This window comes from Lichenostomus cassidix, chromosome 25, assembly GCF_008360975.1.
Source record: "Lichenostomus cassidix isolate B80296 chromosome 25, HeHo_3.0, whole genome shotgun sequence".
In the NCBI taxonomy this organism is placed as follows: domain Eukaryota; kingdom Metazoa; phylum Chordata; class Aves; order Passeriformes; family Meliphagidae; genus Lichenostomus; species Lichenostomus cassidix.
Genome location: NC_139505.1, coordinates 1652963 through 1673575, shown reverse-complemented (window position 1 = coordinate 1673575; position 20613 = coordinate 1652963). Strand labels below are relative to the sequence as shown.

At 65.7% G+C, this 20613-nt stretch overlaps 4 protein-coding genes and 1 long non-coding RNA gene across 18 annotated transcripts in view; 2 read left to right on the top strand and 3 right to left on the bottom strand.

Annotated features, from left to right (window-relative positions):
• The window catches only part of LOC146427200 (uncharacterized), a 36294-nt gene extending 28108 nt beyond the window's left edge, over nt 1–8186 (bottom strand). The window contains exon 1 of the long non-coding RNA XR_014856531.1: nt 7917–8186. This is a non-coding gene — a long non-coding RNA (uncharacterized LOC146427200). The remainder of the gene's footprint in view (nt 1–7916) is intronic.
• LOC146427201 (Purkinje cell protein 4-like protein 1) lies at nt 635–3477 on the bottom strand. Of its 4 annotated transcripts, none has more exons than XM_085082640.1 (4): nt 3396–3426; nt 2720–2778; nt 2046–2100; nt 635–1322 (listed from the first exon to the last, which is right to left on the bottom strand). In XM_085082640.1, the coding sequence occupies exons 2-4, from the start codon at nt 2726–2728 to the stop codon at nt 1180–1182; spliced, it is 207 nt and encodes a 68-aa protein (XP_084938766.1). In that variant the 5' UTR covers nt 2729–2778; nt 3396–3426; the 3' UTR covers nt 635–1179. The 4 variants fall into 4 exon arrangements, with proteins under 4 accessions (XP_084938766.1, XP_084938767.1, XP_084938764.1 ...); XM_085082641.1 differs by having other exon boundaries at nt 2720–2770; nt 3396–3412; XM_085082638.1 differs by lacking the exon at nt 2720–2778 and having other exon boundaries at nt 3396–3477.
• Nucleotides 3109–11643, top strand: LOC146427199 (nuclear receptor subfamily 1 group I member 3-like). 3 transcript variants are annotated; one of them, XM_085082629.1, is made up of 10 exons: nt 3109–3300; nt 3452–3850; nt 4478–4622; nt 5082–5212; nt 5733–5944; nt 7496–7677; nt 7757–7902; nt 10858–10974; nt 11053–11158; nt 11245–11643. In XM_085082629.1, exons 1-10 carry the CDS (start codon nt 3119–3121, stop codon nt 11641–11643), a joined length of 2019 nt encoding a protein of 672 aa, XP_084938755.1. In that variant the 5' UTR covers nt 3109–3118. The 3 variants fall into 3 exon arrangements, with proteins under 3 accessions (XP_084938755.1, XP_084938756.1, XP_084938757.1); XM_085082631.1 differs by having other exon boundaries at nt 3142–3300; nt 3499–3850; nt 11245–11476; XM_085082630.1 differs by lacking the exon at nt 4478–4622 and having other exon boundaries at nt 11245–11476.
• LOC146427198 (mitochondrial import receptor subunit TOM40B-like) lies at nt 11453–15588 on the bottom strand. 3 transcript variants are annotated; one of them, XM_085082634.1, is made up of 9 exons: nt 15191–15588; nt 14257–14349; nt 14073–14165; nt 12789–12890; nt 12598–12703; nt 12402–12524; nt 12234–12310; nt 12056–12158; nt 11453–11976 (listed from the first exon to the last, which is right to left on the bottom strand). In XM_085082634.1, exons 1-9 carry the CDS (start codon nt 15212–15214, stop codon nt 11837–11839), a joined length of 861 nt encoding a protein of 286 aa, XP_084938760.1. In that variant the 5' UTR covers nt 15215–15588; the 3' UTR covers nt 11453–11836. The 3 variants fall into 3 exon arrangements, with proteins under 3 accessions (XP_084938760.1, XP_084938758.1, XP_084938761.1); XM_085082632.1 differs by having other exon boundaries at nt 14257–14324; nt 15191–15586; XM_085082635.1 differs by lacking the exons at nt 14073–14165; nt 14257–14349; nt 15191–15588 and adding exons at nt 13089–13296; nt 13415–13715 and having other exon boundaries at nt 12789–13052.
• An 884-nt stretch (nt 15589–16472) lies between these two features.
• Nucleotides 16473–19519, top strand: LOC146427197 (apolipoprotein A-II-like). 7 transcript variants are annotated; one of them, XR_014856466.1, is made up of 4 exons: nt 18221–18452; nt 18529–18703; nt 19017–19037; nt 19194–19519. XR_014856466.1 is itself a non-coding variant. In XM_085082163.1 (3 exons), exons 2-3 carry the CDS (start codon nt 18247–18249, stop codon nt 18653–18655), a joined length of 333 nt encoding a protein of 110 aa, XP_084938289.1. In that variant the 5' UTR covers nt 16473–16593; nt 18245–18246; the 3' UTR covers nt 18656–18839. The 7 variants fall into 7 exon arrangements, 3 of the variants coding, with proteins under 3 accessions (XP_084938289.1, XP_084938288.1, XP_084938287.1); XM_085082163.1 differs by lacking the exons at nt 19017–19037; nt 19194–19519 and adding an exon at nt 16473–16593 and having other exon boundaries at nt 18245–18452; nt 18529–18839; XR_014856465.1 differs by lacking the exon at nt 19017–19037 and having other exon boundaries at nt 18529–18946; nt 19259–19519.
• The last annotated feature ends 1094 nt before the right edge of the window (nt 19520–20613 follow it).

The following is a 20613-nucleotide window of genomic DNA, read 5'->3' as shown; positions in this document are numbered from 1 at the left end:
CTGTCACAAAGCCCCCAAAGCGGGCGCTGGGGTGGCATTTGGGGCACGGAGAGCTCGGGAATTGTCGCTCCCACGCGGAGTGGCGGGACGGAGGAGCCCCCCCGGTGTCCCCCCGGTGTCCCCGCGGTGCCCCCCCGGGCTCGGTGGCCTTTCCCTAATAAGTCTGCCGAGCCCAGCCCCGCAGTGTCCCCAGGGCCCTCTGGCCCGAAGCCACCGGAGATGTTTTTCTTTCCAAGGAGCTATTTCTGCTCCGGATCGCGGCATTCCCGAGCCCTCCGAACCCCCCGAAATCCGCCTGAAAACCCCCAAAAATCGCGAATTTTAAACTCCTTCCCCGAGAACTTTTAGCTCGGCTCGCGGCTGTGCCGCCGGGGACATCCAGGGGACACGCAGGGGACACTCAGGGGGACCCCATCACCCCTCAGGGGACAATCTGGGACCCCCGGGGTACAAGGGACAGCCTGGCACCCCCAGACTCATTCCGGGGGCACCCAGGGGACACCCTGCCACCAACCCAGGGGGACCCCATCACCCTCCAGGGGACAATCTGTCACCCCCGGGGACAAGGGACAGCCTGGCACCCCCAGATTCACACCAGGGACCACCGGGGACACCCAAAACCCACAGACTACCCTCCTCTTCCTCACACTTTAATCTTTGGACACTCTAAAAGTCCCCTTCGGGGGGTGATGGTGACAGTGGCGGTGACAGGAGGGTGGAGATGGGACGGTGACAGTGACAGGAGGGTGGCGAAGGGACAGTGACAATGACGATGACAGGAAGGTGGGGAGCCCCGATTTCCCGTGGCGGGGCTGCAGCGTGACCCGTCCCACCGCAGAGGGACACTTGGGGACACCGGTGTGTCCCCCCCCGCGTGTCCCCAGCGCCATCGCCGGGCGGGGAAATCGGAAATTCCCAGGAAATGGGAGATTCCCAGGAAAACGGGGAATTTCCAGGAAAACGGGGAATTCTCAGGGAAACGGGGGGTCCACGCCGCCCCCTCCCACGAGTGCCACCTCCCCTCCAGGGGACACCCGGCTGTGTCCCCGCACAGCCCACCCGTGTCACTGGGGGTCCCGGCTGGGGACAGGGAAGGGACAAAGCCCCCCACCCGGCCCCGGGGTCAGGCCGGGATTGCCCACGGGGGTCCCCGCGAGGGTTGGGGGTCCCGGGAGCTCCTCAGGGCCGCGACTCCTTCTTCCGCTTCTGGAATTTTCGGAATTTGCCCTGGATGGCGAGCGCCGCGCGCTCCGTCTCGGGCGCGCTCAGGTCGATGTCGATCTCCTCCTCCTCCTCCTCCTTCTTGGGGTCACCGGCCTTGGCTGGCGGGGGACAGGGACAGGGACACTCTTGGGGACAGCCTGGCACCCCCCGAGTCACCCCCGAGGGCACCGAGGGGACACCCTGCCACCAACCCGCGGGTGACAAGGGGTTGACAAGAGCCTGGCATCCCCAGACTCACCGCAGTGACCACCGGGGACACACAGGGGACATCCTGCCATCAACCCGGGGGGACCCCATCACCCCCCAGGGGACAAGGGACAGCCTGGCACCCCCAGACTCACACCAAGGACCACCGGGGACATCGAGGGGACATCCTGCCATCAACCCGGGGACACCCCATCACCCCCAGGGGACAAGGGACAGCCTGGCACCCCCAGACTCATTCCGGGGACACCCAGGGGACACCGAGGGGACATCCTGCCAACCCAGGGACACCCCACCACCCCCAGGGGACAATCTGGCATCGCCACACATCCCAAGGAACATCACGACCACCCCTCAGAAATCCCCGAGGGGACACCACGACCCCCCACGGGGACAGGGGAAGGACAGAGCAGGTCCCCAAAGCCACGCAGGTGCCACCAACCCGCCAGGACAGCGACACACAGCCTGGCGTGTCCAGCGGCAGCGGGGTCCCGGTGAGCAGCGGGAGGGGACAGCAGAGACAAGCGGGGACAGCAGTGACAAGCGGGGACAGCAGTGACAAGTGGGGACAGCAGTGACAGGGCACCGCGCGCCCCACTTGTGCCGGGGGTCCTCACCTTCCTCCTGCCCGCCGGGGGTCTCGGCAGCCGAGGGGGGGTCATGGGGGCTGCGCTGCGGAGAGAGGGGACATGGCGGTGACACAGGGGCTCTGCTGTCCCCAGGGTCCCCACATTGTCCCCCGAAACCTCCAGCCGGACAGAGGCTCATGGGGGCTGTGCGAGGGGCTCAGGGGGTGACACTGGTGGTCCAGAGTCCCCAGAGTGTCCCCAGGGTCCCTCCACGCCCCTCCTTCCCCGGTGTGCAGCATCCTCCTCCCATTCCCATTCCCATTCCCATTTCATCCTCCTCCCATTCCTATTCCATTCCATTCCATTCCTATTCCCAATCCCATTCCGTTCCTATTCCTAATCCCAATCCCATTTCTATTCCCATTCCATTCTCATTCCCATTCCCATTTTCTTTTTCATTCCCATCCCAATCCCATTCCCATCCCATTCCTATTCCCATTCCCATTCTCTTTTTCATTCCCATCCCATTCCCAACCCATTCCCATTCCCAATCCCATCCCATCCCATTCCCATTCCCATTCCCATTCCCATTCCCATTCCCATTCCCATTCCCATTCCATTCCCATTCCCAGCATTTCCCCCCGAGCAGCTCGATGCTGCAAACAAGGGGGAAAGGGTAAACCCCCTCTTTTCGGGAATTTTCGGGTATTTCCGGACCCCACCTCGCTCATCCCGCCCGCCGCCGCCGCTGCTCCCGGAGTGCAGAATTAGCGCTGCGCCGCTTTTATAGGGACAGATTTGATTGACGGCATGGAGCAACCAATGGGAAGAGGGGGTGTGGCCTGGCTGGGACACGCCCACCCGCGTGGTTGTTCCTCCCGCGGGGACGCGAGGGGACACGGGGGGGACATGAGGGACTTGGGGGTCTTGGGGACACAGGAGGGACATGGGAGACCTGAGGGACATTGAGAGGGACGTGAGGGGACATGGGGGTACATTGGGGGAACACGAGGGGGGACATGGGAGGGACATTTAGGGGACCTGGGAGGACATTGGAGGACATAGGAGACTTGAGGGGACACATGAGGGACATGGGAGACTTAGGGGGACATTGGGGGGACATGAGGGGACATTGGGGGGGACAGAGGGACTCGAAGTGCCAATCCCCCCGCAGGGCTGGTGACAGGGACCTTCCTGCGGGGACAGCGGTGGCAGGACGGCCATTGCCATGTCCCCTCTGGGCTCTGCCACTGCCATGTCCCCTCTGCGCTCTGCTGTCCCCAGTGCCACCGCCAACACCCAGGTGTGGCACCCCGGCTGTCCCCTCCGTGCCTGCCTGTCACCACGCCGTGTCCCCTCTGTGTCTGCCTGTCCCCATGTCCCCCACAGCTGCCATACCTGTGCTCTCCTGTCCCCGTTTGTCCCCACCGCGCTGTCTGTCCCGTCCCCGCCAGGTGCCATCTGTCACCCCCGCCCCGCGCTCTGTCCCCGCCTGTCACAGCCTCGCTCAAGTTCAAGGTTCAAACTCCACGAGGCCCTACCTGGGACCGGCGGGGACACTTTGGGAATGGAGGCGACACGCCAGGACCGGCGGGGACACACAGGGACCGGAGGGGACACTCTGGGAATGGAGGGGACACATGGAGACCGGCGGGGACACACCGGGACCGGCGGGGACACACCGGGACCGGAGGGGACACAGCAGGACCGGCGGGGACACACGGGGACCGGAGGGGACACGCTGGAAGTGGAGGGAACACGCGGAGACCGGAGGCGACACACAGGGACCGGAGGGGACACTCGGGGACCGGACAATCCCCCGTCACCGGCCGCACCGGGGGACACCGCGCCAGGTACCGGAACTGCCGGGGACCTTGGGGGACCAGCAGGGACACTCGGGGACCGGTGGGGACACACAGAGACCGGCGGGGACACGCGGGGAATGCAGGGGACACGCGGGGACAGGAGGGGACGACAGGGACACGTGGGGACCGGAGGGGACACAGAGACCGGCGGGAACACTCGGGGAGCGCAGGGGACACCAAGGGACCAGCAGGGACACTCGGGGACCGGAGGGGACACGCAGGGACCACAGGGGACCGGCAGGGACCGGCGAGGACATGCGGGTGCACAGAGGTGACAGTGCCGTGGGACAGGGGACACCGTGATGGCGGGCAGGTGCTCATGGGTGACAGTACTGTGGGACAGGTGACACCGCGGCGGCAGGCGGGTGCACAGAGGTGACAGCGCACCGGGTGAGGTGACACCGCGGTGGCGCTTAGGTGCACACGGGTGACAGTGTGTGGGACTGGGGCACGGTGGTGGCGGGCTGGTGCACAGAGGTGACAGTGCTGTGGGACAGGTGACACCGCGGTGGCAGGCGGGTGCACAGAAATGACACCGTGGGGACACCGTGGCCTCGAGGGGACGGGACACGGGAGCCGGTGCCGGTGTCACCCCCGCTGTCCCCGTGTCCCCAGCCAAGTCCCTGCCGAGCCCCCGCCCGCTGGACCCCGCTGGGGACACGGAGCCCGATGGGGACAAGGTGTGCGCCGTGTGTGGGGACAGAGCCACCGGGTACCACTTCCACGTCATGAGCTGCGAGGGCTGCAAGGGCTTCTTCAGGTGCGGGGACAGCCGGGGACAGCCGGGGACAGCTGGGGACAGCAGGGGACAGCTGGGGACAGCTGGGGACAGGGTGGGATGGGATGGGATGGGATGGGATGGGATGGGATGGGATGGGATGGGACAAGGGGACAAGGGGACAAGGGGACAAGGGGACAAGGGGACAAAGGGACAAGGCGGGATGGGACAAACAGGATGGGAAAGGACAAGAAGGGGTGGATGGGACAAGGGGACAGGGCAGGATGGGATGGGATGGGACAAGGGGACAAGGGGGGAGGTGGTGACAGGAGGGAAAGGACATTGGTGGCCTGGGATGGGACAGGAGGGACTGGGATGGGATGGGACAAGATGGTCCCATGGATGGGGACAGGGTGGGACAAGGCAGGATGGCCACTGACACCCTGTGCTGGGCCACCCTACGCCCTGGGGACAGTTGGTGACAGCGCCGTGTCCCCCCAGGCGCTCCATCATCAAAGGTGTCCGCTTCACGTGTCCCCTGGCCCGGCGCTGCCCTGTCACCAAGGCCAAGCGGCGACAGTGCCAGGCGTGTCGCCTCCAGAAGTGCCTCGACGCGGGCATGAGGAGGGACAGTGAGTGACACAGGGGGACAGGGGGGACACGGGGGACAGCCGGGGGGACAGGGAGGACAAGGGGGGATACGGAGGGAGAGGGAATGGGGGGACACAGGGGACAACCGGGGGGACAGCGGGGACATGGAGCAGAGGAGGGAGGGAGGACGTGGGGGGGACAAGGGGGGACAAGGGGGGAGGGGGGATGAGGGGACACAGGGGACACCTGGGGGAGAGGGTGACATGGCATGGGGACAGCGGGGACAGGGATAGGGGCACCCGGGGAAAGAGGGGGAACACCTGGATGGGATAAAGGGGACCTGGAGGGGACAAGGGGGACAGAGAGAAGGGGCCTGGGTGGGGTGGCAGGGGAGGGGACAGCAAGGGACAGGGCACCGAGGTGGCAGCAGGGGGGTGTGGCACAGAGGCGACAGCGGGGACCCTCTCGGGGTGGGACACCACGGGCCACCGGTGTCGCCGATCGCCGCCCCGCTGTCCCCTGTCCCCGTGCCGGCGGTGACAGCCGTGCCGCGGGTGGCAGTGATCATGTCGGAGGAGGCGCTGCGGCGGCGGCGCGAGCTGCGGGGACAACGGGGACAGCCCGGGGGACAGCAGGGCCAGCCCGGGGGACAGCAGGGCCAGCCCGGGGGACAGCAGGGACTGACGGCGGAGCAGCAGCAGCTCATCGCGCTCCTCATCGATGCTCACCGGCGCACCTTCGACTCCAGCTTCTCCCAGTTCACGCACTACTGGGTGAGCTGGGGACACCTCTGTCACCGCGGGGGACACCTCTGTCACCGCGGGGGACACTTCTTCCCCTGCGGGGGACACCTCTGTCACCGCGGGGGACACCCCTGTCACCACGGAAGATACCCCTGTCCCTGCAGGGGACACCCCTGTCCCTCTGGGTGACAACTCTGTCCCTGCGGGTGACACCTCTGTCACCACGGAGGACACCTCTGTCCCTACGGGGGACACCTGTGTCACCACGGGGGATACCTCTGTCCCTCTGGGTGACACCTCTGTCCCTGCGGGTGACCCACTGTCCCTGTGGTTGCCCCAGATGTCCCTGAGGGTGACCTAACTGTCCCCCACGGGTGCCCTGGTTGTCCCCATGGGTGACCCCGCTGTCCTCAAGGGTGACCTGGCTGTCCCCAAGGGTGACCCAGCCAACCTTCCTGGTGCCCTGACTGTCCCCTCGAGTGACCCAGCTGATCCCCCCGGTGACACAGCTGACCCCACGGGTGACCCGAGTGTCCCCAAAGATGTCCTAACTGTCCCCAGAGATGCCCTGGTTGTCCTCATGGATGTCCCCTCTGTCCCCGTGGGTGCCCTGATTGTCCCCTCGAGTGACCCAGCCAGTGGCCCAGTGCCACAACTGTCCCTACGGGTGCCCTGACTGTCCCCAAAAATGCCCTGATTGTCCCCACGGGTGCCCCAGCTGTCCCCATGTGTACCCAGACTGTCCCCACGGGTGCCACAACTGTCCCCAGACATGCCCAGACTGTCCCCACAAACACCCAAGTGTCCCCACAGATGTCCTGACTGTCCCCACGGGTGCCCCAACTGTCCCCAGAGATGCCCATAATGTCCCCATGGGTGTCCAGACTGTCCCCAAAGATGTCCTGACTGTCCCCATGTGTACCCAGGGTGTCCCCACAGATGCCCCAACCGTCCCCAGACACCCTGACTGTCCCCAAAGATGTCCTGACTGTCCCCATGTGTACCCACACTGTCCCCACGGGTGCCCCAACTGTCCCAACTGTCCCCAGAGATGCCCAAACTGTCCCCAGATGCTCTGACTGTCCCCAGGAGTACCCAGACTGTCCCCAGAGACACCCCAGCTGTCCCCAAAGAAGTCCTGACTGTCCCCAGGAGTACCCAGTCTGTCCCCAGAGACACCCCAGCTGTCCCCAAAGATGTCCTGACTGTCGCCATGTGTACCCACACTGTCCCCACGGGTAGCCACACTGTCCCCAGAGATGCCCAGACTGTCCCCAGATGCTCTGACTGTCCCCAGAGATGCTCTGACTGTCCCCAGGAGTACCCAGACTCTCCCCACAGACACCCCAATTGTCCCCAAAGATGTCCTGACTGTCCCCATGTGTACCCAGACTGTCCCCAGATGCCCTGACTGTCCCCAGAGATGTCCAGACTGTCCCCACAGGCACCCCAACTGTCCCCAAAGACGTCCTGACTGTCCCCAAGTGTACCCACACTGTCCCCACGGGTACCCACGCTGTCCCCACAGACACCCCAACTGTCCCCACGTGTCCCCCCGCGCTGACCCCTCGCTGTCCCCAGCCCGCCGTGCGCCTGTTCGTGCCCAGCCCGCCGGGCTCGGATGTCGCCGGGGGAGTGTCGCTGTCGCCGTGCCGCGAGGATGTCCTGCCGGACGTGTTCTCCATGCTGCCGCAGTTCGCCGACCTGAGCACCTACATGATCCAGCAGGTGATCAACTTCGCCAAGGAGATCCCGGTGTTCAGGTGAGCGGGGCGGGGCGGGACGGGGCGGGGACAACCCGGTGCCACCCCCGACTGTCCCCGCGTCCCCTGCCGCCCTCAGGAGCTTGCCGCTGGAGGCGCAGATCTCGCTGCTCAAAGGAGCCACGCTGGAGATTTGCCAGATTCGCTACAACACCGTTTTCAACGCCGACACCAAGGCCTGGGAGTGCGGCCAGCGCTGCTACACCATCCGCGACGGCGCTCTGGGTACTCGGGGACACTTGGGGACACTCGGGGACACTCGGGGACACTCGGGGACACTTGGGGATATCGATCTGGAGCGAGGGGTGCTGCAGAGGGAGCTGGTCCGGGACAGAGCCCTGGGTACCACGGGATGCTTGGGGACACTCGGGGACACTGAGGGACACTGATCTGGGGTTCTGCAGAGGGGAATAGTCCGGGATGGGGCTCTGGCTACCGGGGGACACTTGGGGACACTCACAGACACTCAGGGACACTCGGGGACACCGATCTGGGGTTCTGCAGAGGGGAATAGTCTGTGAACAGGGCCTTGGGTACCGTGGCACACTCAGGGACACTTGGGGACACTCGGGGACATTGATCTGCGGTGAGGGGTCCTGCAGAGGGGACTAGTCTGGGATGGGGCCTTGGGGACACTTGGGGACACTCAGGGACACCGATCTGGGGTGGGGGTTCTGCAGAGGGAGATGGTCTGGGACATGGCCTTGGGTACTGGGGGACACTTGGGGACACTTGGGGACATCGATCTGGGGTGGGGGGTTCTGCAGAGGGACATGGCCTTGGGTACTGGGGGACACTTGGGGACACTCAGGGACACCGATCTGGGGCGAGGGGTTCTGCAAAGGGACATGGTCTGGAACATGGCCTTGGGTACTGCGGGACACTCGGGGACACTTGGTGACACTTTGGGACACTCGGGGATATCGATCTGAGGTGGGGGTGCTGCAGAGGGAGCTGGTGCAGGACATGGCCTTGGGTACCAAAGGATGCTTGGGGACACTCGGGGACATCAATCTGGAGTGGGAGTTCTGCAGAGGGACGGCCTTGGGTCCCGTGGGACACTTGGGGACACTTGGGGACACTTGGGGACACTGATACGGGGGTGGGGGTTCTGCAGAGGGAGCTGGGCTGGCTGGATCCATGGGGACAACGCAAGGATGGGAGCTGGACAGCCACCCCCAGTGTCACCCAGTGCCACCCAAGGTCCCCAGTGTCCCCCAGTGCCACCCAGTGCCACGCCCAGTGCTACCCAGTGTCCCCTAGCGGCACCCAATGTCTCCAGTGCCACCCCCAGTGCCACTCAGTGTCCCCCAGTGCCACTGAGTGTCCTCTGGTTCCACCCCCAGTGTCCCCCAGTGTCCCCCAGTGTCCCCCAGTGTCCCCCAAAGCAGGGTCCTGTGTTGTCACAACAACCCCCAGCGTGGGGACAGAGTGGCTGGACACAAAGGGACCTGGGGGGACTGAGGGACAGTGGCTGGACATGAGCCAGGTGTGTCCCAGGTATGTCCACGTGTGTCCCAGGTGTCCTCAAGTGTGTCCCAGGTGTGGCCCAAGAGTGTATTGGGTGTATCCAGGTGTGCTCAGGTGTATCCAGGTGTATCCAGGTGTGTCCCAAGTGTATCCCAGGTGTATCTTAGGTGTATCCAGGTGTGCTCAGGTGTATCCCAGGTGTATCCCAGGTGTATCCAGGTGTGCCCTGGTATGTCCAAGTGTATCCTAGGTGTGCTCAAGTGCATCCCAGGTGTAGCCCAAGAGTATCTTAGATGTATCCAGGTGTATCCAGGTGTGTCCCAAGTGTATCCCAGGTGTATCTTAGGTGTATCCAGGTGTGCTCAGGTGTGTCCCAGGTGTCTCCAGGTGTGTCCCAGTGTGGCCCAAGAGTGTCTTAGGTGTAGCCAGGTGTATCCAGGTGTGCTCAGGTGTATCCTAGGTGTATCCAGGTATATACTAGGTGTGCCCATGTGTACCCAGGTGTGCCCAGGTATATTCCAGGTGTATCCAGGTGTGCCCAGGTATGTCCAAGTGTATCCTAGGTGTGCTCAAGTGCATCCCAGGTGTGCCCAGGTGTACCCCAGGTATATCCAGGTGTGCCCAAGTGTATCCCAGGTGTATCTCAGGCGACCCCAAGTGTATCCAGGTGTTTCCCAGGTGTCCCCAGGTATGTCCAAGTGTATCCCAGGGGTATCCCAGGTGTCCCCAGATGTATCCAGGTGTATCCCAGGTGTATCCAGACATGCCCAGGTGTACCCCAGGTGTGGCCAATGGCACCTGGGCTGGGTCAGGGACAGCGTGGCCACAGGACCAGGGCAGGCATTGTCCCCCCAGTGAGGTCACACCTCGAGTGCCATGTCCAGTTCTGTCCCTCAATTTGGGAAGGACCTGGAGAGTGTCCAGAGCTGGGGAAGGTTCTGGAAAACCCTGAGGGAGCCGGGAATGTTCATCCTGGAGAAAACAGGAATTTCTGGCTCTTCCCGGGTGCAGCCAGGGTGGGTTGGGCTCTGATCCCAACAGGAACAGGAACAGGATGAGGAAGAACGGTGTCAAGCTGTGCCAGGGTGGATATTTGGGGAAAATTCTCATGGAAAAGGGGGTCAGACCTCAGCAGGAACTGCCCAGGGAGGTTGGGAATCCAAGGAATTCCTGGACAGTGGACACACCCTGGACACCCCTGGACACACCCTGGACACCCCTGGACACCCCTGGACACCCCTGGACACACCCTGGACACCCCTGGACACCCCTGGACACCCCTGGACACATCCTGGACACCCCTGGACACCCCTGGACACCCCTGGACACATCCTGGACACACCCTGGACACACCTGGACACCCCTGGACACCCCTGGACACACCCTGGACACCCCTGGACACCCCTGGACACACCTGGACACATCCTGGACACCCCTGGACACACCTGGACACCCCTGGACACATCCTGGACACACCCTGGACACCCCTGGACACACCCTGGACACACCCTGGACACCCCTGGACACACCCTGGACACCCCCTGGACACACCCTGGACACCCCTGGACACCCCTGGACACCCCTGGGTGTGGCGCTGGGTGCTCTGGGCTGGTGACAAGGCAGGGATTGGGCACAGCCTGGACTGGGTGATCCCCAAAGGCGTTTCCCGAGCTGATTTTGGGATTTTGGGATTTTGGGGTTCTCCCCCAGCCGGGTTCCAGCAGATCTACCTGGAGCCGCTGCTCAAGTTCCACGAGAGCCTGCGGCGCCTGCGGCTGCACGAGGCGGAGTACGCCCTGCTGCAGGCCATGCTGCTCTTCTCGCCAGGTGAGCCGCCAGCCAGGGGACACGGGGACAGCACGGTGTCCCCGAGGTCCCGCTGATGTCACCCCGTGATCCCCCCAGACAACGCCAGCATCGCCCAGCGCGACGTCATCGACGCCTTCCAGGAGAAGGTGGCACTGACCCTCAAGAGCTACATCGACCACCTGCACCCCCCGCCCGAGGGCAGGTGAGCAGCGGGACGGGGTGGCACTGTCCCCAGGGTGGTGGGGACGGCCAGCGGGGCCAGCTGGGTGTCCCCTGTCCCCCCGGCAGGTTCCTGTACGCCAAGCTGCTGCTGCTGCTGACGGAGCTGCAGACGCTGAAGGCGGAGAAAACGCGGCAGATCCTGCACATCCAGGACCTGTCGGCCATGACGCCGCTGCTCTCCGAGATCATCAGCTGAGTTCGGGCACAACTGTCACCCCCTGGGCCCCAAATGTCACCCCCTGGGCCCCAAATGTCACCCCCGGCCCCCAGAGGACACAGAGTAAAGCTCCTTTATTTATCCCTGCTCCCGCGAGTGTCACCGGAGGGAAACTGAGGCACGGCCAGGGTGGCGCTGGGGACAACGGGGACCTCCAGTCCCGCGGCAGCAGCCACGCCCAGGGGGTGGCATCGGGGACAACGGGGATCCCCGGCCTCAGTGGACCCCACGGCAACGGCCACCCCTGAGGGGTGGCACTGGTGACAACACGGACCCCCAGCCCCCCACGGCCGCCACCCCCCGCGGCGCTGTCACACGCTGTCCCCAGGCCGCCGTGTCCCCTCCCCACGGGTCCCTGTGGCACCTCCACGGCCTGGCCCGGCGGCTCCCTGAGCAGGACGGTGCCACATGCCCGCTGTCCCCGCTGTCCCCGCTGTCCCCTCAGCCCACGGTGACGCTGAAGCCGCAGTGGAATCGATTCCTCCAGTGGTTGAGGAAGGCGCCCAGGGCCAGCGTGACGGGCAGGGGGGGCAACTTCTTCTCCAGGACCGCCCCGACACTCCAATTGCTGTCCAGGAGCCCTGCGGGGACAGGGGAGGGACAGCTCAGTGCCACCAGCAGGGGACAGCAGGGGACGGAAGCCACCAGGGCCCCACCCACCTCTGAAGACGACGTTGGCTCGCGGCAGGTTGAGCTGGTAGCCGAAGGCAAAGGTCGTCTCCTGCAGCCGCGTGTTGGCCTCCAGCTCCACCCCCACCTGCACCTGGGGGGGACAGCGTGGTCACCGCGGCGTGGGGACACCGCAGAGACGCCGGAGGGGACACGGGGTGACACCCACCTGCTCGTTGGCCCGGTGGTAGTAGCTGGCGTGAGCCCCGCCGTAGCCCACGTTGAGCGTCGTCACCCAGTTCGGGGCTGCAACAGAGAGCCGGCGCCGAGGTGGCACCGCCGGGGTGTCCCCAAGGCGTCCCCGAGGTCCCTGCGGTGTCCCCAGGGGTGTCCCTACCCGTGTATTTGCCGGCCAGGGTGAGGATGGCTCCCTCTTCGCCGGGGCGCCGGTGGTAGACGAGCTCGCCGCCCAGCACGAGGCGGGAGGTGACGCTCTGCAGGAAATGGGCCACCACGATCACTGCGGGGACAGCGTGGCTTCAGCGGGGTCCCCGAGGGTCACAGGGCCACCGCGAGGCCACCCCGCCGCTCACCGGAGCCGCCCAGCAGGTCGGGGTTGCCCAGGGTGAGCGTGGCCGTGCAGTCGTCGCCGCGGTACTCGCCGTCGAACTGCCACGTCACGAACTTGGCCTGGTGCGTCTGCGGGGGACAGGGGACAGCGGTGGCACCGGCCGGGGGGGACAGGGGACAGGGCGGGGCGGGTGTGTCACCCCCCAGGGCTCACCTGGAACACGGCCTTGGCGCGGAGCCGCTCCCCCAGCAGGTGCAGGGCCTGCGCGTTGAGGCTGCCGGCGCTGTCCATGTCCCCAACCAGGGTGGGGAACACCTGGGGACACCGCGGGGTGGGCGGGGGGACAGGGACAGCCCTGGCCACCAGGGTGTCCCCCCAGCCCCGGCCCGGCGCTGGCTGGGTTGTCCGAACACCCCCGTTCCGGAGCCTTGTGGCCACATTGAGGCCATCAATGGCCCTGAGGTCACCCATGACCCCGAGGCCACCAACCACCCTGGGGTCACCGATGACCCCTGGGGCCACCGAGCACCCTGGGGTCACCAATGATCCTGAGGCCACCAACAACCCTGAGGTCACCAATGACCCTGAGGCCACCGACCACCCTGGGGTCACCAATGACTCTGGGGCCACCAACCACCCTGGGGTCACCAATGACCCTGAGGCCACCAACAACCCTGGGGGTCACCCACCACCCCGAAGTGACCAATGACCCCAGGGTCACCTGGGACCACCCAGCTCCCCAGGGCCACCAACGTCCCTGAGGTCTCCTATGACCCCAAGGCCACTGACCACCCTGAGGTCACCCACCACCTCAAAGTGACCAACGACCCCAGGGCTACCTGGGACCACCCAGGGCCACCAACATCCCTGAGATCATTGATGACCCCAAGGCCACCACTGCCCTCAGGACCACCAATGTCCCTGAGGTCACCCATGACCCCAAGGCCACCAACCACCCCTGGGGTCACTGACGACCCTGAGACCACCAATGACCACAAGGTCACCAATGACCCCGAGGTCACCTGGGACCACCCACCACGCCAGGGCCACCAATGTCCCTCAAGTCACCAGTGACCCCAAGACCACCAATCACCCTGGGACCACCCACAACCCCAGGGCCACCAACGTCCCCAAGACCACCAACCACCCTGGGGTCACCCACCATGCTGGGGCTACCAATGACCCCATAGGGCCACCAAGGGTCACCCGAACTACTCTGGGGCCACCTGGCAGCCAAGACCCCCAGGGCCACCTGGTCACCCACCAGCCCAAGGCCACCTGGGACCACCCACAGAGCCACCTGTGGTCACCTGAAGCCACCCTGAGGCCACCAACCGCCCCAGTGGCCACAGATGACCGCGATGACCCTGTGGCCCTGGTGCGGTTGGTGGCCTCAGGGTGACCATGAGGCTCCGGAATGGTGGTGTTTGGGTGACAACATCTGTGACGTGACCACCCCGAGGCCACCCGCCGCCCCAGTGCCACCCGCGGTGTCACCTCGGTGGGCCCCAGCTGCCTGTCCCCCACGAAGGTGGCGTTGAAGCGATAGCCGGAGGGGCCCAGGGTGCTCATGTGCACCGTGTGTGTCACCTGTGGGGACACGAGGGGTCAGAGGGGACAAGGCACAGCCCGGGGGGGGACACACGGCCTCCCCCAGTCCCCGTGTGTCACCCTCTCTGACCTGGAAGTGACTGCTCAGGGTCTTGGTGACAATCAGCTTCACCCCCTCCATCTGCGGCGGGAACACCTCTGGGGGGACACGGCTGTCACCCGCCTGGGGACACCCAGAGTGCCCCCTGGACACGGCTGTCACCCGCCTGGGGACACCCAGAGTGCCCCCTGGACACGGCTGTCACCCGCCTGGGGACACCCAGAGTGCCCCCTGGACACGGCTGTCACCCGCCTGGGGACACCCAGAGACTGCTTGGAACAGAGCTGTCACCCCCCTGGGGACACGGCTGTCACCCCCCAGGAACACCTGGAGCTCCCCTGGGACACGGCTGTCACCCCCCCGAGGATACAGCTGTCACCCCCCCGGTGACACCCACAGCCCCTCTGTCCCCTCCTCACTCCTCTGTCCCCTCCCGGCCCCGCTGTCCCTCCTGCTGTCCCCTCACAGTCCCGCTGTCCTCTCACAGTCCCGCTGTCCCCTCAGAGCCCTTCTGTCCCCTCACGGCCCCTCTATCCCTCACGCTGTCCCTCACAGTCCCTCTGTCCCTCAGAGCCCCCCTGTCCCTCACATCCCCGCTGTCCCCTCACATCCTCTCTGTCCCTCACGCTGTCCCTCACAGCCCCTCTGTCCGTCACAGCCCCTCTGTCCCCTCACATCCCCTCTGTCCCCTCACAGCCCCGCTGTCCCCTCACGGCCCCTCAGTCCCTCACATCCCCTCTGTCCCTCACAACCCCTCTGTGCCTCAGATCCTCACTGTCCCCTCACGGCCCCGCTGTCCCTCCTGCTGTCCCCTCACAGCCCCTCAGTCCCTCACTGTCCCTCTGTCCCTCACATCCCCCCTGTCCCCTCACATCCCCCCTGTTCCCTCACAGCCCCTCTCTCCCTCAGCCCCGCTGTCGCCCCCCGCGCGCTGTCCCCTCACCCCCTCGCCCCGCGGGCGCACCTTTGCAGAGGCGGTGCAGCTCATCGAAGCTGCCGGGGTTGCCCCGGGGCTCGGCCCGCCGCGGGGCCCTGCCCGCCGCGTTCCCCATGCCCTACGGGCCCCGGCCGGCCGCCGCCATCGCGGGCAGCGCCGCCCGGAGCGGCTTCAGGGGGGGCGCCGCCGCCATCTTGGGTGTGGGCAAAGTGCGCCTCCCATTGGCTGAGCAGTGAGGGCGGTGCCGCGCCGGAATGCGACCCCTCCGGACCCCCCGGCCCGGCGTCGAGAGGTTCCGCGGTGCTCGCGTTCCGCGCCACCCTGCTGTCCCACGCGTGTCGCCAAACCCCCGCTGCCCGCTCGTGTTCTGTGCCTTCCGCGTCCCCACGTGTGCTTCCCCGTATCTCCGCTGCATCTCTGGACCCCCCCATGTCCCATGTCGTCCCCGCTCCCCCCCCCCGCGTCTGTGGTCCCCTCGTGTCACCACGTGTCCCCTCGTGTCCCCTCGTGTCCCACTCATCCCCTCCCTTCACGCCTGGACTCTCCGGGCTCTGTCCCAACACCGCTCCCCGTGCCCTCCCCAGCATCCCGGGACCCTCCCAATGTCCCTTCGTGTCCCCTGCCCCTCTGTGTCCCCTGTCCCCCCTGTCCCCCTGTGTCCCCTGTCCCCTGTGTCCCCTGTCCCCCTGTGTCCCCTGTCCCCTGTCCCCCTGTGTCCCCTGTCCCCTGTCCCCTGCCCTCTGTGTCCCCTGCCCTCTGGTCCCCTGTCCCTTCCTCTGTCCTCTGTGTCCCCTGTCCCCTTGCCCCCTGGTCCCTGCCCGCATCCCCGGACCCGCCATGTCCCACATTCCCCCCTCGCCACATCTCTGTCCCCTCCCGGCCACACGTGTCCCCTCACGTCCCCTCCCTGCGTCCTCCCCCATGTCCCCTCTGTCCCCATCTCCTCAGCCCAGTGTCCCCTCTGTCGCCAGCCACACTCCCCCCCATGTCCCTGTCCCCATCCCTGTCCCCATCCCCATCGATGACCGGCAGGGCGCCAACCTTTTGTCCCCAGCGCCACCACCCGCCCTTTGCCCGCCTGTCCCCAGCGCTGGCCCCAGCCGGGGTGTCCCCAATGTCCCCCCCGCCGGGGGGTCGAGGGTCAGTGACACCGCAGGCGACAACCTTCGCCCCGCGGGGCCCCCTAGCCCAAATCCCGGGGCCATCGTCCCTCTCCGCCCTTGGGGACACGGGGACAGGCCGGGGGGGTTGGGGACAGGCGGGGGGGGTTGGGGACAGGCGGGGGGGGTTGGGGACAGGCCGGGGGGGTTGGGGACAAGGGGCGCTGTCCCTCGGCCTGCCGTGTTTGCCCAGCCGGGGGGCGGGAGCTGCGGGGGGATAAAAACGGGGCGGAGGGAGGAGAAACCCCAAAACTGCAGCTACCTGCCCAGGTGAGCACCGGGGGGTGTGGGGCAGGGATGGGGACACTGGGACAGGGGTGTGGGGCAGTGGGGGACATTGGGATGTGGGGCAGGGATTGGGATGTGGGGCAGGGATGGGGATGTGGGGCAGGGATTGGGAGAAGTGTGGGATTAGGAGGGGATTTTTGGGACACGAGGAGGACATTGGGACAGGGGTGTGGGGCAGGGATTGGGATGTGGGGCAGTGGGGGACATTGGGACAGGGGTGTGGGGCAGGGATTGGGATGTGGGGCAGGGATGGGGAGAGGTGTGGGGTCGGAGGAGGTTTGGGACACGAGGGGACACTGGGACAGGGTGTGGGGCAGGGATGGGGATGTGGGGCAGTGGGGGACGTTGGGATAGGGGTGTGGGGCAGGGATGGGGAGAAGTGTGGGGTTGGGGTTGAGAAGGCGTTTTTGGGACACGATGGGGACACTGGGATAGGGGTGTGGGGCAGGGATTGGGATGTGGGGTTGGGATTGGGATGTGGACCAGTGGGGGACACTGGAACAGGGGTGTGGGGCAGGTTGGGATGTGGGGCAGGGATGGGGAGGTGTGGGGTTGGGAGGGCGTTTAGGGCACGATGGGGACATTGGGACAGGGATGGGCAGGTATTGGGATGGGGGTGGGGAGGTTGGGATAGGGTGTGGGGCAGGGATGGAGGGGGTGGGGTTGGGAGGGGGTTTGGGACACGATGAGGACACTGGGACAGGGGTGTGGGGCCAGAATTGGGATGTGGGGCAGTGGGGGACACTGGGACAGGGGTGTGGGGCAGGGATGGGGATGTGGGGCAGGATTTGGGAGGGGTGTGGGGTTGGGAGGGGGTTTGGGGCACGAGGGGACACGGAACAGGGATGTGGGGCAGGGATTGGGATGTGGGATGAGGGGGAAGATCCGAGCTATGGGGCAGGAATGGGGCAGGAATGGGGCAGGAGGAGGGCGGGATGGGGTGGGATGGGGTTCAGAAGGTCCTGTGGGGCTGGGATGGGGTGTGGGGCTGGGATGGTCTTGGAAGCTCCTGTGGGGTTGGAATGGGATGAGATGGGTTTGGAAACTCCTGTAGGGCTGGGATGGGGTGGGATGGGGTGGGATGGGGTTGGAAGCTCCTGTGGGGCTGGGATGGGGCTGTGGGGCAGGGATGGAGGGGGATGGGGTTGGAAGGTCCTGTAGGATTGGGATGGGCAAGAACGGGGTTGGAAACTCCTGTAGGGCTGGGATGAGGCAGAATGGGGTTGGAAGTTCCTGTAGGGTCGGGATGGGGTTGGGAGCTCCTGTAGGGTCGGGATGGGCAGGAACGGGGTTGGAAGCTCCTGTGGGGCAGGGATGGGGCTGTGGGGCTGGGATGAGGCTGTGGGGCTGGGATGAGGCAGAATGGGCTTGGAAGCTCCTGTAGGGTTGGGATGGGGCAGAATGGGGTCGAAAGCTCCTGTAGGGTCGGAATGGGGTCGGAAGCTCCTGTAGGGTCGGAATGGGGTCGGAAGCTCCTGTAGGGTCAGAACGGGCTCGGAAGCTCCTGTAGGGCTGGAATGGAGTCGAAAGCTCCTGTAGGGTCAGAACGGGCTCGGAAGCTCTGTCGGGCTGCACTCAGGGATGGGCTGGCACTGTCACACCTCCCCAAACCCCATCCCGCCGTCCCCACTAGCCATGAAGGTCCCCTTGGCCACCCTGCTGCTGCTGCTGGTCGCCGGCCGCCTCGGGGCCGCGCTGGTCCGCCGGGAAGCCCCGGGCGAGGGCTCCGAGCCCGCGGCCACCGAGGATTTCCTCACTCGCCACTTCCAGAGCTTCTCCGACTTCATGACCCGCGAGCTGCCGCAGAAGCTGCGGGCGGAGGAGCTGCGCAGCCAGGCCGAGTACGGGGGGCTCGGGCGGGGGGCTCGGGACCCCCCCAGGACCCCCCCGTGCCGCTGACGGCCGCGTGTCCCGCAGGCAGTACCTGGACCGGGCTAACAAACAGCTGGAACCGCTGGCCAGGGAGCTGCGCAGCAACGTGCTGGGGCTCTTCTCGTCCCTGCTGCAGCTGGGCAAGGGCGAGGGGCAGGGGGAGAGCCCTTGAGACCCCCGGGGTGGGCTCGGGTGTAGGCCTGAGACCCCCGGGGTGGGCCTGGACACAGAGCTGAGACCCCCTGAGACCTCCTGAGACCCCCTGAGACCCTCGGGATAGACCCAAATACAGCCCTGAGACCCCCGGGATGGACTTGGCATAGACCTGAGACCCCCTGAGACCCCCGGGATGGACCTGACATAGCCCTAGGACCCCCTGAGACCCTTGGGATAGACCCAAATACAGCCCTAAGACCCCCGGGATGGACCTGGACACAGACCTGAGACCCCCGGGATGGACCTGGTCATATCCCTGAGACCCCCTGAGATCCCAGGATGGACCCAGATACATCCCTGAGACCCCTGGGATGGACCTGACATAGCCCTGAGACCCCCTGAGACCCCTGGAATCTACCCAGATATAGTCCTGAGACCCCCGGGATGGACCTGGACACAGACCTCAGACCCCCTGAGACCCCCACACGGACCCAAATACAGCCCTGAGACCCCCGGGATGGACCCAGATATAGTCCTGAGACCCCTGGACGGACCTGAGACCCACTGAGACCCTCACATGGACCCAAATACAGCCCTGAGACCCCCAGGATGGACCCAGATACTGCCCTGAGACCCCCAGGATGGACCCAGATACTGCCCTGAGACCCCCGGGATGGACCCCAACACAGCCCTGAGCCCACCCTGCTATCCCTGACACAGCTCTGGGGGGCTCACCCCATCCCAGACCCCTCACCCCAGACTCCATCACAGAGAGACCCTGAGCCCCCCACCCTGCACACAGCCCTGAGCCCCCCGAGCTCGGAGCCCCCAGCCCAGCCCTGAGCCTGTCACAGAACCCCAATAAAGCCCTGAACCACCACAGCGACCTCGGGACTGGAGTTGGGGGTCCCTGGGGCTTTGGGGGGCGTTCTGGGGGCTGGGGGGCGGGTAGGGGATGTGTCCTTGGAGTTGGGGGGCCGTGGAGCTAGAGGGGGGTCCCTGGGGCTGTGGGGGATCCGTGGGGACTGTGGGGGTCAGTGGGGGCTGTGGGGGTTCCCTGGTGCTACTGGGGGGTCCTGGGGCTGTGGTCCCTGGGGCTGGGGTCCCTGGTGCTACTGGGGGGTCCCTAGTTTTGGGGGGTGTCAGTGGGGCTGGGGGTCCCTCTTTCTGGGGGTTGTCCCTGGTTCCTGGGGGGTGTCAGTGGGGGTTTCCTGGTGCTTTTGGGGTTTCCCTGGTTCTAGGGGGTGTTGGTGGGACTGGGGGTGTCCCTGGTGCTGGGGGTGTCCCTGTTTCGGGGGGTTTCCCTGGTTCTGGGGGGTGTCAGTGGGGCTGGGGAGGGTCCCTGGTTCTGGGGGGATCTTTCTTTCTGGGGGGTTTCCCCGTTTCCAGGGGTGTCCCCATTTCTGGGGGGTTTCCCTGTTTCTGGGGGTTTCCCCGTTTCTGGGGAGTTTCCCGTTTCTAGGGTGTCCCCGTTTCTGGGGTTTCCCCATTTCTGGGGGCAGGTCTCTATTTCTGGGGTGTCCCCATTTCTGGGGTGTCCCTGGTCCGGGGGGTTTCCCTATTTCCGGGGGTGTCCCTATTTCTGGGGTGTTCCCGTTTCTGGGGGGAGGTCCCTATTTCTGGGGGATCCCCGTTTTTGGGAGTGTCCCTGTTTCCGGGGGTGTCCCCATTTCTGGGGGTTTCCCCATTTCTGGGGAGGTCCCTATTTCTGGGGTGTCCCCGTTTCTGGGGGTTTCCCCATTTCTGGGGGGTTCCCCGTTTCTGGGGGTTCCCTGTTTCTGGGGGTTCCCTGTTTCTGGGGGGTGACAGTGGGACTGCGAGGTCCCCATTTCTGCAGGTGTCCCCGTTTCTGGGGGTGTCCCCATTTCTGGGGTTTCCCCATTCCTGGTGTTTCCCTATTTCTGGGGGGAGGTCCCCATTCCCGGGGTTTCCCTATTTTTGGTGTTTCCCCATTTCTGGGGGGAGGTCCCCATT

Excerpts from the sequence above, each read along its gene's own strand:
- LOC146427199 (XM_085082629.1), top strand. The coding sequence starts at position 3,119 with ATGAGGGGACATTGGGGGGGACAGAGGGACTCGAAGTGCCAATCCCCC. Across the intron at positions 4,623-5,081 it reads GGCTGCAAGGGCTTCTTCAG|GCGCTCCATCATCAAAGGTG; the intron begins GTGCGGGGACAG and ends GTGTCCCCCCAG. Across the intron at positions 7,903-10,857 it reads CATCCGCGACGGCGCTCTGG|CCGGGTTCCAGCAGATCTAC; the intron begins GTACTCGGGGAC and ends GTTCTCCCCCAG.
- LOC146427201 (XM_085082638.1), bottom strand. The coding sequence starts at position 3,458 with ATGGCACCTGGCGGGGACGGGACAGACAGCGCGGTGGGGACAAACGGG. Across the intron at positions 2,101-3,395 it reads ACGGGGACAGGAGAGCACAG|CGCAGCCCCCATGACCCCCC; the intron begins GTATGGCAGCTG and ends CTCTCTCCGCAG. Across the intron at positions 1,323-2,045 it reads CCCCGGCGGGCAGGAGGAAG|CCAAGGCCGGTGACCCCAAG; the intron begins GTGAGGACCCCC and ends GTCCCCCGCCAG.
- LOC146427198 (XM_085082632.1), bottom strand. The coding sequence starts at position 15,278 with ATGGGGAACGCGGCGGGCAGGGCCCCGCGGCGGGCCGAGCCCCGGGGC. Across the intron at positions 12,159-12,233 it reads ACCACCGGGCCAACGAGCAG|GTGCAGGTGGGGGTGGAGCT; the intron begins GTGGGTGTCACC and ends TGTCCCCCCCAG. Across the intron at positions 11,977-12,055 it reads AGCCAACGTCGTCTTCAGAG|GGCTCCTGGACAGCAATTGG; the intron begins GTGGGTGGGGCC and ends CTGTCCCCGCAG.
- LOC146427197 (XM_085082162.1), top strand. The coding sequence starts at position 18,247 with ATGAAGGTCCCCTTGGCCACCCTGCTGCTGCTGCTGGTCGCCGGCCGC. Across the intron at positions 18,453-18,528 it reads GAGCTGCGCAGCCAGGCCGA|GCAGTACCTGGACCGGGCTA; the intron begins GTACGGGGGGCT and ends CGTGTCCCGCAG.